The 17,960-nt window shown below is 37.5% G+C and overlaps 2 protein-coding genes across 3 annotated transcripts; one reads left to right on the top strand and one right to left on the bottom strand.

Moving 5' to 3' along the window:
* Positions 1–244: 244 nt before the first annotated feature.
* LOC110113091 (glutathione S-transferase U20-like) lies at positions 245–2,101 on the bottom strand. Of its 2 annotated transcripts, XM_028700220.1 has the most exons (3): positions 2,086–2,101; positions 1,026–1,321; positions 245–626 (listed from the first exon to the last, which is right to left on the bottom strand). In XM_028700220.1, the coding sequence occupies exons 1-3, from the start codon at positions 2,099–2,101 to the stop codon at positions 279–281; spliced, it is 660 nt and encodes a 219-aa protein (XP_028556053.1). In that variant the 3' UTR covers positions 245–278. The 2 variants fall into 2 exon arrangements, with proteins under 2 accessions (XP_028556053.1, XP_020701178.1); XM_020845519.2 differs by lacking the exon at positions 2,086–2,101 and having other exon boundaries at positions 1,026–1,340.
* Positions 2,102–9,993: 7,892 nt separating this feature from the next.
* Positions 9,994–11,599, top strand: LOC110113075. Its single transcript, XM_020845499.2, has one exon. It carries the CDS (start codon positions 10,208–10,210, stop codon positions 11,249–11,251), a length of 1,044 nt encoding a protein of 347 aa, XP_020701158.1. The 5' UTR covers positions 9,994–10,207; the 3' UTR covers positions 11,252–11,599.
* Positions 11,600–17,960: the final 6,361 nt, after the last annotated feature.

Raw genomic sequence — 17,960 nt, 5'->3', positions numbered from 1 at the left:
GTAAAAAATTAATTTTTTTACTAAAAAGTTACTTTAAGAAGCAGCAAGAAAGCCGTCCCAAAAGAAGACTAAGGCTTCGTTTGGGACGGCTTTTTTATTGCTTTCTAAAACGGAGTTTTAGTACAAAAATAAAAAAATTTGTACTAAAACTCCGTTTTAGAAAGCAGTAAAAAAGCAGTCCCAAACAAAGCCTAAGTCTGAAAAAAAAGTCACTAACTTCAAAATTCAAATAGCAAATTAAGGAAGCAAACAAGTTCGTGAATTCTCAGCTAGCAGATTTACTGATCGAATCCAAAAATTTTCCTCAACATGCAGACAAACTCCAACACCTTCTCCTGCGCCGGCAGCGCTTTGGCGACGCTTTCTCTCTCCATGCACCTTTGTATCCAAGCAGAGAGCTTTGGGCTTTCTATCTTGAATCCCCCAAACTTCTCATAAGCAGAGAACCAGCTCCAAAATGGAATCAGCGCCAAGTCTACGAGCCCAAAAGTTTCTCCACCAAAGTAATCTTTTTCTCCCAGAAATTCTTCCAGCTGCTTCAGTGTCTCGAAGAATTCGTTCCTCGCTGCTTCAAGCTCCTCGGCCGACCTTGCGCTTCTCCATGTCTTGATTGCAGCTTCTGCAAACTGCATCAGTGAAGTCGAGTCTGTAAATATTTTAGCTTGCATTTGTTTTTTTTTTTAATTTAATTATATGAGTGTTAGTTTCTAATATAGCAGATTTTAGTTTGATTAATATTATGAAACATAATAGAAATTTAAATATTTGTGAATCGATATGAACGATTATTTCATATTTATTTTGCCAAAACTTATGAATGGAATAATCTATGAAGTAAAGTATTATTATCTTCTTTTATAATTTTTAAAATAAAACAGAACATTTTGGAATATAAACACAAAATTTTACTAAATCAAACATCTTTCTTCATACTGAGGACTTTTCAAGAGCACTAAAAAAATTAATCTTTAATACTTGATCTTATTTTCATGATCTCAGAATATGCTACTGAAAACTTTGCTTACCTTTTTATCTATGAAATCGGCCCAAAATCGGGCGGTAGCACGTTCATAAGAGCTTGAAGGTAACAATGGAGGACTCGGCCATACCTCGTCAATATACTCAACTATAATAAGAGACTCACACAACGGTTTATCATCATGCAAAAGAACAGGAGCCTTCTTGTAGATAGGATTTGATCGAAGTAGCAACTCACTCTTATTGCCCAAGTCTTGTTGCCTTGACTCGAACTCAACTCCTTTCTCCCATAGTGCAATCCTGACCCGCATGGCATATGGGCTAACCCAATGATCCAAGAGAACTACATTAGACCTGGACATGTTGAGCTAAATCTCAAATTTCTCTTCTTTGAGGCTTTGAACAAGCAGGGTTTCTCTTATTTTGAGAGGGGGGTGGATGTTTATAGCAATGCAGAGGCCTCCGTTTGAAGAGTTGAATTGTTGGAGCTCTTAATAAAATTTTAAATCAGAGAAGAATATAGAAAATGATCCAAATCTACCGGCCATGAGATATTGTCGGCTTATTTAAAAGAGATGGATGGACATCAAAGGCATTATTATAATCATGAGCTAGGCTTCAGACATTAAAAACCAAATCTGAACTAAGCATTTTGTTTTCTTGTGAAAAGCAAAAGAACAGAGAAACGTGGGCTACATCAAGAGGAGAAAAAAAAATTGAATATTTAAGCTTATCTTTAACTTTCCCAGTTCTTACGGAGTGATGCCCCCCAAACCTGTTTTAGGCTCGACCCTTCTTAAACGTTCCAATTAATAGCAACACGGATCATAGCTGTTTGCTATTATTTATACTTGATCCATCATCAAAAAATTATAATGATCGGGTAGGAATCTCGAGAAAAAATCAAGTTGAAAACTTTTAAAATTACATTTGGGATCATCCAAATTCTGATTTCAGCAAACTTACAGTCGAACTGAACGCCTCGAGAATGCGTACCCAATGACACCAAATTCGAGTCAATTCAAGCCCAAATGAGTTCAAATCAAGGACCCGAAGCGTCATTGGACGGTTCAAACCACAAATTGTATTACCAAATGGTTTCCAAACGTGGCATGCTTATCATCGAATCGAGCGGCTCGACGAGACGAATCCAACGAGCCAAAGATCACAGGATTCAAACATCATTAAGAGCTTCAAATGTCTAGCGAACGGTCCATGATCAATGGATTCAACATCGGTCGTCCATCCAAACCACTCCCCATTTACCATTGATCTTCATCCTATTTACGGGCTATGCCACTCTAGGAAATCTATAAATAGACACCTCTGTCCTCTTGAAAGGGGACCCCAAGAAAGAAGGCAAGAGAGAGATCGAAGATCGCTCTTGCCTCCTTGCTCCTCCTCGACCATTGCCAGGACACCGGGCTTCCGAGGGACCACCGCCTGGCAGCGGAGTTTTGCCAGACCACCACCTACATCGGAGTTCTACCTGACCGAGACCTGATGCCGGAGTTCCGCTAGACCACCCTCTGAAGCCGGAGTTTCGCCGGACCACCGACTAATGTCGTAGTTTTTCCAAACCACCGCCGGACAACCGATTGAGGCCCGAACTTCCGTTAGACCACTAATAGAAGTTGGAGTTTCGCCAGACCATCGAATAACGCTAAGAATTTTGCCGGACCACCGCCTTACGACAACGGTCTTTCTGACCCATATCTCCTGCCAACTATGGTCCTTCCGATCTCCGTCGCCTACTACGGTCCTTCTGACCTCCATCGCTAGACAATGATCTTTCTGACCCCTATCTCTTGCCGACTACCGTCCTTCCGACTTTCATCTCCTACTACGATCCTTCCGACCTCTAACGCTAGACCATAGTCTTTCTGACCCCTATCTCCTACCGACTATGGTACTTCTAACCTTCGTCACTTACTATAGTCCTTCCAGTTTCCATCGTCAGACAATAGTCTTTCTAACCCCTGTATCCTGACTACTACGATCCTTCCGACCACTGTCTCCTACTACGATCCTTTCGACCTCTATCACTAGACAACAAATTTTTTGACCCCTATCTCCTGCCAATTATGCTCCTTCCGACCTCCATTGCATTTATGATCCTTCCGACCTTCATCGTCAGACAACAGTATTTTTAAGCATATCTCTTATCGACTATGATCCTTTCGACCTCGTCGCCTACTATGGTCCTTTTGAACTCAATCGCCGACTACGGTACTTCAGACCTCTGTTGCCTACCACGGTCCTTCTGACCTCCATCGCCAGACAACGATCTTTCTGATCCCTGTCTATTATCGACTACGGTACTGCCAACCTCAGTCTCTTACTAAGGTCCTTTCGACCTCCATCGCTAAACAACGATCTTTTTGACCCCTATCTCCTTTAAACTATTGTACTTTCGACCTCCATTGCCTACTACAGTCCTTCCGACCTCCATCATCATACAACAATCTTTTTTAATCATTACTCATTCCGACTATAGTTCTTTCAACTTCTGTCACCTACTACGGTCCTTCCGAACTTTGTTGCCGACTATAGTCCTTCCGACCTTCATCTCCAAATAACGATTTTTTTTTACCCCTATCTCCTGCCGACAATGATTCTTCTGACCACCATCACCATACTACGGTCTTTCCGACCTTCATCGCCTGCCGACTATGGTTTTGCAGACAAATAAATATTTCAATACTAATTCTTTCGATTCCCACCATATAATATGATATACATTTGCTACATCAGCCTAAGGCCTTCCCCCCAAGGAAGGGCCTTATTTGTAATTGACTGCAAATAATAGTGGATTCATTCAAATTGGGCTAGGCCCTATGATTTTTCCCCTTTTCACAGGTTTCCACGTAAAAACTTTGGTGTCTCTTATGAACGCTACACACTCTCCTTTTATCTGCTTGTGTGCTAGATCTTCGTATGAAGCTGAGACTTTAAATTTTATATTTCTCTACCACCGCAAATATTCCAGGATGCAATAGTACTTATGATTTAATATATTAGAAAATGACCGTTATATTATTCTTAGGAAGCAGGATAGCATGAGAAGGGGAAGGAGACTGTGGACTAGCAGTTCAGGATCATATATGAGATCATATATATTTTATTATTTTAATTTTTGTACAGTCATGGATAGTTAAATTTTTAGTTATCTAACACTTGCATATAGTCATGTACTGTACTATAGATATTTGTTTTGATGAAATGAAAGAAACTTGGTGGATGATTTTATTTTTAGTTTTTTCATATTTTAGTAGCTCTATAGTTTGTAGTTTATTTCAATAAATTTTGACAAAAAAAATGAAATAATTCTAAAATTAAATCTAAGGATTTGCCTGTTACAGGTCAACACAATAGGACATGTCTTGGTCGGGTTTGGTTGTGACAACAGTTCGGCAAGACCCTTTCATGCTTGTGAGAGTAAAAATCACTATAGATCTTTTGATAGTGAAGATATTTATTAACACCACTTCGGTGTTGCATGACTTGCTCTTATGATCCCAAGGGTGTCGCTATGAGTCCTTTATAAAAATTGGAGCTATGCATCTCAAGTCAAGGTCATGCGATTATATTCCTTTGTGTTGATGTGTGGTTATTGGCTAACTCAACTAACTTAGGAAATATTTTTTTGCCATTATAAGTTGAGAATATAATGAAATGAACCTTCTTATGGCTTTGGGAAAGTGTGAATCGGTGACAAAATACTCTATAACTTGAACATTTAATATCTCCTATTGAAAACTAGTAACAAAATGATGGAGTGATTTTGATGCGGAGCATTTTTAGCTTATAATGTCCCATAGGTTATTTTATTTAATTGTTACAAGTTTGTTACAAGTTTTCTAGAATCTTCTAGGAAAGAAACTCATTGATGAATATTATATGGATTGAAGCCTTTGAGCTTGGTTTGTCCTCTTATTCTTGGAAATCCTTCAAGCATCATCTTCTTCCAACGATCCAACCATTGATTCCTCGCATCAGTTGGTATCAGAGCCTGGAGCTTGCGAAGAATGATGGACTGTAGAAGGTGGGATGTGACGACGATCGAAGCTGAAGAAAATGGGGGGTCGATGAAGATCAACGCCGAATAAGATGGGCGGTAGATGAAGATTGCCGCCAAGGAGATGGGCGATCGACAATGATCGATGCCGAAGGAGATGGGCAGTCGATGATGAAGAAGATGACTATTCTCTGCTCCAACTTCCACTCCAATGGAGAGATCCGCCGCTCCTATCCTCATGAAGATATCCGCCAAAAAAGAAGGGTTGTTGATCGTGATCGACGCCATGAATCCCTTTGGGTGGCTCAAGTGGAAGCATCACTTGGATCAGATTGATACTTTATTTGCTTATTTTAATTGTTCTTTAGAAAGAATATGCACTATGAAAATCAAACTATCATCGGACATCTACGTGCACTCGCTCTCTCCTCCTGATCTTACATCAATTACTGATTCCAATTCTACCTCTGCTTCATCTCGCAACCGACCAGCGGACCTTCCCATGCTCCAAGCGACAGGACCAAACACGCCCACTCCCCTCTATGTGCCTGTGACCGATGTCGTCCACCATCCAACCCAACTTCTGTTGTCCGCCCCATCCGATCCTCTTACACTTTCTCCACTGCCTGTCCCGGTTGCTACTCTTCCTCCTACTTCTAACTCTTTCCCAACCCTTCCTAGTTTTTTGCCACAAGAACCACCCACGATCTCTTCGCCCTCTCCATTGAGCAACCATGCTTTAACACTAGCTTCCCCATCTTGGCAGACTCCTGCAAAAAAAACTTACCGTGAGGTTGAAGGCAGTGATGATAAATGTTGTGTTAGAACTGAAGATGTTGATTACATCTATATATGGGCTATGGTGGTCAATGCCTCATATGAGGCTCAATTTATGCAGAAATGTGATGGTCTTAGCCTTGCCCAAATGTACACAAATAATATGCAAATTTGTGGAAAAGACACTTAAGTGGTTTTGGGGACATATCTGTCGCAAGTATGAAAATATTTGACCTGAAATTGATTAACAAAGATCATCCAACACAATGCTCCCAAGCTGTTCAATGTAGTGTCACTGAAGGGTTCGATCCCAAATTTGTGATCAGCGGAGATGAAGTGAACGTAATACATGGAGATAGAGAAATTAAAAGCTGAGCCGCACACTCGCAGAGGCAGAGAGGTCCGAACGCTATTATTACGAAGGTGGCTAATGTCAAACTCGTGATGACACGAGGATTTGGGCCGAAGAATATGAAAATGCTTGTGGATAGAGAATTTCGTGAGATTATCAACTCAAGTAGCTATACATGAACAAGTTTTATGGTGAATGTAGTCATAACACGACTTTGATGACTTCACTTCCCGCTCGTGACTTTACGTCCTGCACCTCTGCTCGAAAGGTTTTATTGGATATTGGTGTTATTCAAACTAATGCTTTGATCACTTAGCTTCCTTGGAGAAGTATCTTGAGACAGTTGTTGTGTATCCAACTTTAATCTTGATAACTACAGTTGAGTGGCTTAAGTCCATAAAGGCTAACTTAGTGATTTTAGATGATGTTCATGTTGCAGCAGATGTAGGGATACGATCTATAACTGAAGATTTTTCTCATTATGAATTCTTATTTCAACTTTCTGGATATTGTCCAATGCTTGATTTTCAAGATGTTATTGATGCACCTTTAGTAGTCAGAACATCACACAAATCTAAATTAGAGGTGAGAAAGGAATTTGGCATTGGCGAGGATGTGAAATTGTTTACTATTAATTTTGGTGGCTAGCCAGTCGGATGGACACTAAAGCAAGAATGGTCACCTGATCTTTGTCTATGTTCGGTCTGTGGTGCATCCAACAAACAGGTGCTTCCTCCAAACTTTATAAAGCTTGCAGAAGATGCATATACTCTTGATTTAATACCAGCATCTGATTGCATGATTGGCAAATTTGGATATGTTTCTTTGAGTAAAGCTTTAACCTACAAGCTACCATTTGTCTTTGTAAGGAGGGATTATTTTAATGAGAAGCCTTTCTTAAGAAATATGCTAGAGTACTATCAGGGTGATGTGATGATGATAAGAAGGGATTTGCTTACTGAACACTGGAAGCCTTATTAGAGCTGCAAATGAACCGAGCTTTCGACGAGCTACTCGTGGCTCGGCTCGATAAGAGCTCGTTTATGTTCGTTTGATAAAGTAAATGAACAAGCTTGAACAACTTTGACAATATGTGATAGCTAAATAAACAAACTTGAACAGCCTGGCGTTCGGCTCGTTTATGTTCATGAACAAGATCATTTAGAGCCCGTGAATATGCTCGTTAAGAATCTCGATTATGCCTCATTTATGTTCACGAACAACATCATTAGAAGCTCGTGAATAAGCTCTACATTAAGCTCAATTCGTGTTCAATTCAGAACTTGTGAATAAGCTTGATTAAAGCTCGATTCGTATGCTTCATTTGAAAATATATTCATATAGATTAATCTTATTTTCATTTTAAATAGACAACTGCTTTAATTATAAATTTAATTTCATTTTATTTTACACTTTCAATATAATAAATTTGTTCATGAAAAAGAAACATTTCATATTTGTCCATATTTGCTAGATTATTTGTTTTAAATATTCATGCACAAATATAAGATGAATCATAGATCGTTTGTTCGTGAACGAGCTCATTTGGTAACTCGAAATCATGAGTTATATATATTCATGAACTTGCTCATTTGATAGCTTAAGAATACTCATTAGATATGTTCATAAACATGCTTGTTTGATAGTTTTAAAAAATCGCTAAATATGTTCACGAACATAGCTCGTTAAAGCTTGTTTGTTTAAAGCTCGATAAGCACTAAACGAACCGAACATGAACCAAACATGAACACTCATTAATGTAAACAAACCAAACATGAGCACAAACAATAAAGCTCGAATCAACATGAACCAAACTTGAACAAACTGATAATAAATGAACTCAAACATGAACACTCACATACTCGGCTCGGCTCGATTCGTTTGCAGTCCTAAGCCTTATCTTGAGCGTGCACTAAACCTTAGCACATTTTATGATGGTGGAGTTAATGGTGATGAGGTTGCTGCTAGGATATTACAAGATACTGTCAAGCCAAATGTTCATGAAACAATTGTTTTGATTGAAGCAGAGAAAACTGTTGTTTCTGCACAGTTAATATAAATAAGCTTGCATAAATGAATAAAAGACACAAAATCTTCGATCTAGGAGGATTGCTTACAATTTCTACACCTGCCTCCCTCCCAATGACACACTTCAATGGAGTCGAGCTATTTTGACGCAATGGGAGAATGATGCAGAGCATTTTTAGCTTATAATGTCCCTTAGGTTATTTTATTTAATTGTTATAAATTTGTTACAAGTTTTCTAGAATCTTCTAGGATTCTCTAGTTTTTCCTTACTTTAATATTATATATAGGGAATGTGTAAGAGGAAAGAAACTCATTGATGAATATTATATGAATTGAAGCCTTTGAGCTTGGTTTGTCATCTTGTTCTTGGAAATCCTTCAAGCACCATCTTCTTCCAACGATCCAACAACTAATTCCCCACATCAGACTTACTAAGCTTTTTCCTCATGTTTAATAGAATTTATGAGTTCATTAATGGATTTTGGGCTTTTATGAATTATCTAATAAGTTATAACTTGAAATTAGAGAAGGAGGTGATGTTTCTGAGAGGAAAGCGAGAGAATGACCACAATGACGCCTTTTTGAGATAGTAAAGAGAAACTGAAGCTTTTGTGTTTCTAAGAGTAAGGAACAAAATAGACAACTCTAAGCAAGCATCGTCTAGGTCCGACTTCCTTTTTGTAAAAATCAAACAAATACATCTTTAGCTTAGACTGCAACTGACGAGTCTTTATTGTATTTGTAGGTGATTCCTAAGGCATTGGTGGTTGATAAGACAGACGAGTCTTTATTGTACTCTCCCATATGGGAGATAGAGTTAAACATCCAAAAGATCTATAGCTATAGCTCTTAAGTTAACGTGACATCAACACTTAAGATAGATAGTATTCATGCTTGTTATAAGTGCTCAAAGATCCCAATAAGCACTCTCATAAAATGATCCTCTATGTTATGGAACTATTCATAAATCACATCATCATTAGGTTGCACATGTACAAAGTTATTTTTTTAGCTTTAGGATGTTATATAATTTAGTTATTTATCTTGGACATTATCCATGCTTAGTCCGCCTAAAAGGATGTTGGATCAAATATTTTTTTTGTGAAAAATTATTAAGACATTACTAGAGATATGCCTGAGGAATGAGAGCAAGAGTCTATCTCAATAATTCTCTCAAGTGAATTTATCTATAAAAGACTTGATCAAATACTTTTAATAGAGAATGATGAGTCAAACTGAGCTACATAGTGACTAGTTTGGGTTCATTTGGGGTAGCTGCAAGAATGTAAAGCTATCATTAAAAAAAATAACAACTTTTTGAAAGTTGTTATGGATATATAGACTTCTAGAGAGAGAAATCCTGAGAAGAAATTAAAGAGGCACTAGCACCTCTCATAGGAGGCATTTGGTGGCGTTACTAATCCCTCGATGAGCCTACCAGCAACCAGCCCCACAGGTGTAGGACCCGTACTTAAGGGGTCGCACCACATGAGAAGAGAATCAAACATGGGTTGGGGGTTCCCAACCTAGCTAAGCTCGGTGGGAATTAGAGAGACTTTAAAAGAAGCTTTAGTTGGATAGAACCTTGACTAAATCTTGTACTTGTCTAATAACCCTTTAATCATATAGAGAATTAAAATCAATATAATATAATTGACTATAATTTAAACTCAGAAATTATATTTTTAACATATTAAGATGAAACTTAAAATGAGAATTTTCATGAAATATGACTTAAATGGTTATTTACCATATTTTTAATTTAAAAATGTATGCTTTTGAACAATGCATAATTAGAAATACTGAAATACTAACAATATGATAAGATATGGAGAAATTAATCTGCTTTCTGTTTTCCAGTAGCCATCGCGGGGATGGCTCCCCCTCACCAGTTCTACCTTCACAATTCCCACTTCTCCTCCTAGTCTCTTCCTTTTCTTTCACTTCCGTCCCACACGCTGCACGTTCGACCTAATCTCCCTTCAATTGATATTGTTCTTCGTCCTCAACGGCATCGATGGTCTCACCGGCGCTCTGAAGTCCAGCGGAGATCCATGTTTGCGGCGGCGCAGCTTGGCGCGCTCGCCGCTTGCATCGTTCTCTTTGTCCCTATGGGGATGGCCGGGTGGCATCTTAGTCGCAACAAGATGCTTTTTTTCAGCGGCGCCCTATTCATCACTCTTGCCGTCGGCGTCCACATTGCTCCCTACTTCCCCGCTGCCTCTCAATTTCTCATATCTACCCTTACACCCTCTTTTTCTTCCTCCCCGCCCTTTCGGCCGTCGTCCTGCCTCTCATCTATGCACGATGTTTCCTTCCTCCCAGCGGACGCCCCTTCCTCCTTTGATTGGCTCCCAATTAGATCGCGATCCGGCGACTGTGGTTTCCAGAAACTCTCTCGATCTGACGCCGGGGAACTTCTTAACGGATCATGGATCCTCGTTGCTGGAGACTCACAAGCGCGCCTCTTCGTGCTTTCCCTTCTCCGCCTATTGTTGGACCGCTCCGCGATGGAGGCTGTGGAAGGGGATCTCTTTCGCCGGCACAGTGATTATCAGATTATGATCTCTGAGCACGGCGTGAAGCTGGATTTTGTGTGGTCTCCGTTCGAGTCCAATATCACCTCCGTGCTACAGAAGCTCCGTGGTGGCCCCAGGTTGCCTGAAGTTCTTGTTGCTGGGTCAGGCCTCTGGCACATGCTTCATGTTAACAATGCATCGGATTATGGTGAGAATATGGCTTCTGTGCGGAGGTCCGCGGCATCAATGGTTTCTCCCTTTTCATCAGAGCTAGCTATGCAGCCACCGCATATGTTTTGGCTTGGCTTACCGACGTTATTGAATTCAATGCTTAATACTGAAGAGAAGAAGGAAAAGATGAGTAAGACGGTTTGGGATGCTTATGAGCAGGAGGTTGATGGAAGTGGCGTGTTGAGGCCATCTGGTGGATCATTTGTATTGCTGGATATTGGGTCATTGAGCCGGAGCTGTGGGCTGCAGTGCACAACTGATGGAATGCATTATGAAGGGGTTGTATATGAGGCAGCTCTTCAAGTTATGCTTAATGCTCTGTTGATCGAATCGCAGCAGCAGATATGAATGTGTCAACTGATCTGGGAAGTCTTCTTTTGGGGTTTCTTGCATGAGGAAGAGGTTTTTCCATTTATATCTGATTATCTTTTAGCCCCTTTATTTCATTAACTTTGCATTAATTTTTGCTTGTTTGGCAAAATTTATACATAGAGCTAGTTAGGTATGATTATAGAGCAATGCGGTATCTCCTGTATTTTACTTTCAAAATAATTATTGTAATTTCAAACTGCAGAGTCAAGTAGAAGTTATGGGTTGTTGATCCTTTCCTTGTGATATATATTTTTAGAAGACATATAAAAACTTAAAGAGTTTGCAAATATGTGGAATTTCCATTAAGGCCTTGAATATTTGGTATTCCTGTTGTTTAGCTGAATCTCTACACATTTAATGGGACAAGAGCTGCTTTTGCTGCAACATTAATGAACTTTGTCAACTAATATTCATTCTAGTTTTAAAATCGTTGGGTGGATATGTTAAGTAATAAAAAAGTGATTGGAAGAGTCACAACCATTTCTTAGTATTTTAATTTATGACATTGATAGGAAATACTTGAGTTCACAAGTAACCCTTAGGGTAATACTTGAGTTCTCAAGCAAACCTATCACCAATTGGTGAAAAACAGTGAGAATAGCACAAAATCTGGGAGAAATCAGCACAAACGATAGATTGTAATACGAAAATCAAGGCCAAACAAGCACGGAAACAAGATACAAGTGATCCTCAATTAGAGAGGAGGATCGTCTCTCCCAAATCTCTAGACGAGATAGTTTAGAGCCCAAATCACCAAGGAACCCTAACCGAAATCAAATCAAGCATAACCTCACCCTAAAACATCTCATGCTCTTTAATACATAAACTTTCCTAATCTAATTTCCCTCCCAAGCCCTAGCCGCCCCCTCCTTTTCAGTTTTGAATTCAATTGGATTAGTGGGGCCCACTATTGTGGGTGGCAAGAAGAAAGGGAGGCGGCACTTGTCCGCCTCCTATAGACCTAAGCTGGCTGGGCCGGTTCAGGTTGAACCGGCCTAACAGACATGCTTAGCAATGTTGCTATGTGCACTAGAATATTCTCTGATTACAATCAATGCAATGCATGGTGGACTTTGTGTGGCTGTTTTGAGCTTATTGCTAGGGAATCAATGACTGCCTATGGGTTCATCATTTGAAACCTTAATAGAAAGCTCCTAGCATCTGACAGTGAATTCATTTAACCACAATATGGAATTTTGAATTCCATTTTTAAGCATCTGTTGCATATTTGCATGTTAGTTAAATTTACTTCATCAATATCATCATAGTCTTTGGTAAATGCCTTGTGCTTTTGTAAAACATGCTCCAGTGCTCAGTGCATTTCAAAAGTTCATTTTTCCAACTAGGAAGCCTCTGTTAGCTTTATATGTATGTTCAAACCAATTGTTATGGTTATCCTTGCTGGTGAATTATACTTCCTCAAGCCTGCATGTTCCAATATTTGCATACAGCTGTTGAGTTGATTTCACTGGGAGAAAAAAACTAGTTTGAAATGTTTTATGTTTCACTAAGTAGTTGAATAGTTAGCTCACAACTTAAAACACCTGAAATAGATCCATTTTGTTAAACTTGTGCAATCTATTTGTGTCAGCATTGAAACGATAAGGAAGTTCTGTTTTTTGGTTGACAGGCTATGTTGGGATGAATGAAGATGGAAATATTGAATGAAAGTTAAATCATGCCTAACTTAATTATGAAATTTTCTACTACTGATTTGCGATTTTTCACAATTTTTTATTTACATTTCCACTAGTTCCTTACAAGCAAACAGAGCCACATGGAACTAAGCAACAAAAAATGTTGATTAACTATTAATATATATAATTGTTTGAAAATATGACTTCCTTTTCAAGCTAGAATACTATGAATTTTCTGGCATGAATTAATTGAACTAAATTGGTAACTTAAGTTTGAAACTGATTGCAATCCCTTGTGAATGATGGTTGTTGATCCTTAGTAACAAAGTAACAGAAGTACTTGTTATGGACTGTTTCACGAAATGGTGGGAATCGGTGGAAATAATGACAGAGAATTTACTGTGTATTTGAAAATCAGCTAAATCTGACGATTTTCAAATACAACAAAATTGAATTAGATGGTGAATTACAAATACTTCAAAATTTAACTCTGCATTTTTTTTTACTTTAGATCAAATACCAATATTTTCAAAATCTCTACATCTGGAATACTTTACACCCCGTTTACTTCAAACAAAAATATCCCAAAGTGATTAAATATAGAACTAGGAACCCAAATGTTGTAGTAAACTAACTCAAAAGAAAAATTATGATGACTATTGCTTGAAAATGAAAAGACTCATGATGGCGTTTACGCATATCTAAGATAATACAATCCACTTGGAGAGTTGAGGAAATGACAACAAAATTTCAAAGTCTATTAGGAGAAGAATGATCCAACCAATAATTTCTTGGATATGGAGTAATAGTGAAAGAGAGGGCTAAAAGGACTTTAATCATCAAGTAATAGCCTCCGTCTACTTCAACATCTCCACAAATCACCTTCCTTAAAATGTGATCCTGATAAATACACAATGAGAGGGATAAAATGTTATTGGACAATTATGATTTTTAGTAAGATAATGAATATATTATAAATTTATAAGAAATTATACAAAAACAACAAAATCAAGCCTTTCCCACTATGTGAGGTCGCCTACATGAATCCTTTTTCTCCATTGTGCATGTTAAAAGCTAAATTCTCATTTAAATCTAATAAAGAAAAGTTATTTCTAATATTTTATAACCAAGTCTTTTTAGGTCTACCTCTACCTTTCTTAACATAAGTCAAATCTAATACATATACTTTCCTAACCGGGTCATCGAAAGACTGTCATTTTATGTGACAAAACCATCTAAAGCGACTTTCTCTAATCCTATCTTCCACCGGAGCTACTCCAATCTTTTCACGCATATGCTCATTTTGAATCATGTCTCTAAAAGTAAAGCCACTCATCCACATGAGCATCCTCATCTTTGCAACACTTAACTTAATATTATTCTTCTCTTTTAATAGCCAACATTCTGCACCATAAAGCATTGCAGGTCTAACCACCATCTTATAGAATTTTCTCTTAAGTTTGAGGGGGACTTTTCTATCACACAATAAACCCGACGCAGTCCTCAACCTCAACCATCCAACTTGAATTCTACTAATAATATCCACATCTATTTCACCATCACTTTGAACAGTAGACCCAAGATATTTAAATGTGTACTCTTATTAATGACTAGATCACCCAAATTTTATAATAAATTATGGAACGTATTAAATATATAAAAAAGATAGATTTGGAAGGATGGATGGTACCCTTTCTAGACATTAAAGAGGGGAATTTATCAGGAACTATGATATATTGGGAAGACATGTAAGTGAGAAAAATAGTTGGTGATTTTCTCATTATATGGGAAGAGACACCTAAATCTAAAACCCTGAATTACTGCAATAGATTTAGCGAATGAGATATCATGAGAGGCTAAAAGAAATGTTTGAGATTGCTGAAACAGTTGTTCATAGTTTTTTCTGAGAGATAGTGACAAATTTGAAATAAGTAATAAACAAAATGGAATAATCAAAATGAGTAGGCAGGGTTAGATTGGTTGTCAAAGCATGTTAGGCTGTTGGGAACAACCAAACTTTTTTCTGCGACATTTACGACGATGATTAGTTTGATTACAATAAGACCATGGAGATAATATATTATAGCTAAAGTTGCAATCGTCACCAATCTAGCCACCACATCCCCATGACAATCTCTCAAGCTAGGCTCTAAGGTTGACTAGCCACAAGTGAAGGGTTGTGGTGTTGAGTGCTCAATGGCATGAAAAATTTGAGAGGGAGTGAATGTAATGTTAAGAATCATGAAGTTTGCTATTAATTGAGATTACGAATCTTACAGGGAAAGATGCAGACATGCAATCTAGAGCTAAATTTGGAAACAAGAAATTTTTGGTTTTGCTTATGCCAAACAATCATATCTATAGTGAAGAGAGCGGTATTGAAGTAACATTTTGCATTTTCCTCTCAATGGTTTGTAGTACTTTTGAATTTGCATGACATTTTGTTGGAAATACATTTATCCGAATATGAAAAATGGACACAAGATATTTTTCCTAATGATAGGGGGAACGAAGAAAGTTCTACAAAACTTTGAAAGTCTTGAAACATGCAACAAAGGCAATAGATGGTTTATGACCATTGAGCAGTTATGTAATAATAAAATAATTGAACTCTTTCCACTTTTTAAACTCAATGGCATCTTAACAATCTAGAGGAGATGGAGAAGCATCAATGTGATGTAATTTGTCGTACGAACTAACAAGAAAGAGAAAAATCCACTGCCATAGGAGATAATTGTATTATTGGCCTTTAAAAGAGAAGCATAATACTAAGTTAAGTGTGGCAGAGATGAGGATGCTCAGGTGGATGAGTGGCTTTACCCTTAGAGATAGGATACGAAATGAGCATATACGTGAAAAGGTTGGAGTAGCTCCAGTAGAAGATAAGATTAGAGAAAGTCGTCTTAGATGGTTTGGTCACATAAAACGGCGGCCTTGTGATGACCCGGTTAGGAGAGTAGAGGTATTAGATTTGACTTATGTTAAGAAAGGTAGGGGTAGACCTAAAAAGGCTTGGTTAGAAAATATTAGGAATGACCTTTCTTTATTAGATTTAAACGAGAAATTGACTTTTAATAGGACACAATGGAGAAAAAGGATTCATGTAGCCGACCCCACGTAGTGGGATAAAGGCTTGATGTTGTTGTTGTAGTATTGTGTTAGCTCTGGTGGAGAGAGTTTTCAAGTCATTGAGCAGAGGTTAAGAAGCCATGACATCATGGTTTCTTAAAGTAGTAATGATAAATTAAAGAAGAATTATATGGAAATGTTCAAGTGACTTCTATGGAAGATAAATTTGATTGAAAATAGATTTGTTTTGGACATGCACAATGAAGGATAGCAAATGTGCTTGTTAATGAGTAGTTAGTTTTAGTATCTACTAATTATGAAGGAGAAAAAAAAAAGGAAGACTTAATATTACATGGATAGAAGTTGTTCAATATAGTTTGTGAAGAATATAAGTTTAAGTCTTTAAACAATACTCAATAACAATAAATGAAAAATGAGGTTCATAATGGTGACCCCAAATAATTAGGATAAGGTTAACGAAGATGATAATGATGAGTTCACTGTAATTCAACTTTGTTTATTTTGCTAGGATGTGGCGCACATCTAGATTATCAAAAGCAGTTTTACTTTTCCTGCTATCTGCAGTTGTAAGACGTGACTTTCTCGTGATCCCTCCCTCGCTTCACACCCGTTAAAAGTCAGTCACATCTAGAAGTCGTAATGTTTCTGTAATTCATCATAATACCATTTTGGAGTATATATATATATATATATATATATACATGTTTATGGTTTTGTTTATACACATATGGACTTACCGCATGTGAAAATTGGATAAGCCAACTGCCATGATTAGATTATCCCTGTTGAATAATATATGAGCAGGGTCAGTAGGCAGGCTTGCATATGCTGATATTTATTAAGGATTTTATATGTTACTTATTTTCCAGTTTGATATAAGGAGACATGAAAATTATATAATTTATGATTGCACTGAGCTGCTTCAATTAAGAAGTTTGAATAAACTTAATGTAAAACCCCTCACAAAGTTTCTATACCTAAGTGTTGTGTTAAGGGCTGTTGTTGAAACCAATTTTTTTGCTACAATGTACTTGAAGCTTCTCCATCACAATTACTTTCAACTCAGATGATAGGATGGGCTGATGTTAATATGTAAAAAGGAAGTATTTAGTTCATTTTCAATAATTGATTTATGAGTGTTGATTTGTGTAGCATAGATTTTTCTTTGTAAATGCTTTGTCGGAACCCACAATGCCACTGAAATTTTTGGTGGAACGCAAGTAAACTTCTTTTACATTGTATCACCATTTCTTTAAGAACTCATCTGTTCCCTATTTGCTTGTGTACTCACATGTTTCTATAGTTGTTACGAGGCTAACTTTGTACTGATAATTTTTAAAAGCTATGACATTACTGGCAAGAACTTGACACTTGCACTCTCTTAACACTAGGCTTGAGTTCTATTTAGGGAACTTCCTGTTGTAATTACCTTATAAGAAGCTTTACGTTTAATTTCACAGCTGTTAGTCTTGTCAAAAATCTAGTGTTCATGTATTCTTATACAGGTAGGTTCTAAAACAAAAAGACGTTCAACAACTGCGCATGGCTATTTTGCTATTTTATGGTTTAGTAGGATGGGATAAGGCTGCTAATGCTAGTGTGGGTTGGAACCAGGAATCTCATCTTGATGGACAGATGCTGAGAAGTTGGATAAAATGGTTGGGTACGATAGTTTTGCATATATTGTAGTATTATTTGCTAAAAGAAGCAAATGCAGGTTAAATAGTTAAGATGCATGATATGTTAGGTTGTTTCACATTAGATGGTCGAAAATATGTTGGTGTAGAAATATCAAATAGTTTGTTTTTATCTTTATGGTTAGTTTTTGGGTTGAAATGATTTTGACCATTGTTGTATCAAGCCCAACTTTGGTTCCCTTTTTGTTCATCCTCCATAAGCCAATAAGATATAGTAGTTCATATATTTGTGGCTCCCATGGATCTTTGCCTTTCCATTAT

This window comes from Dendrobium catenatum, unplaced genomic scaffold (genome assembly GCF_001605985.2).
Source record: "Dendrobium catenatum unplaced genomic scaffold, ASM160598v2 fragScaff_scaffold_1470, whole genome shotgun sequence".
NCBI classification, from domain to species: Eukaryota; Viridiplantae; Streptophyta; class Magnoliopsida; order Asparagales; family Orchidaceae; genus Dendrobium; species Dendrobium catenatum.
Note: the sequence above shows the minus strand (reverse complement) of the source record. Positions and strands in the feature narration are given on the sequence as shown.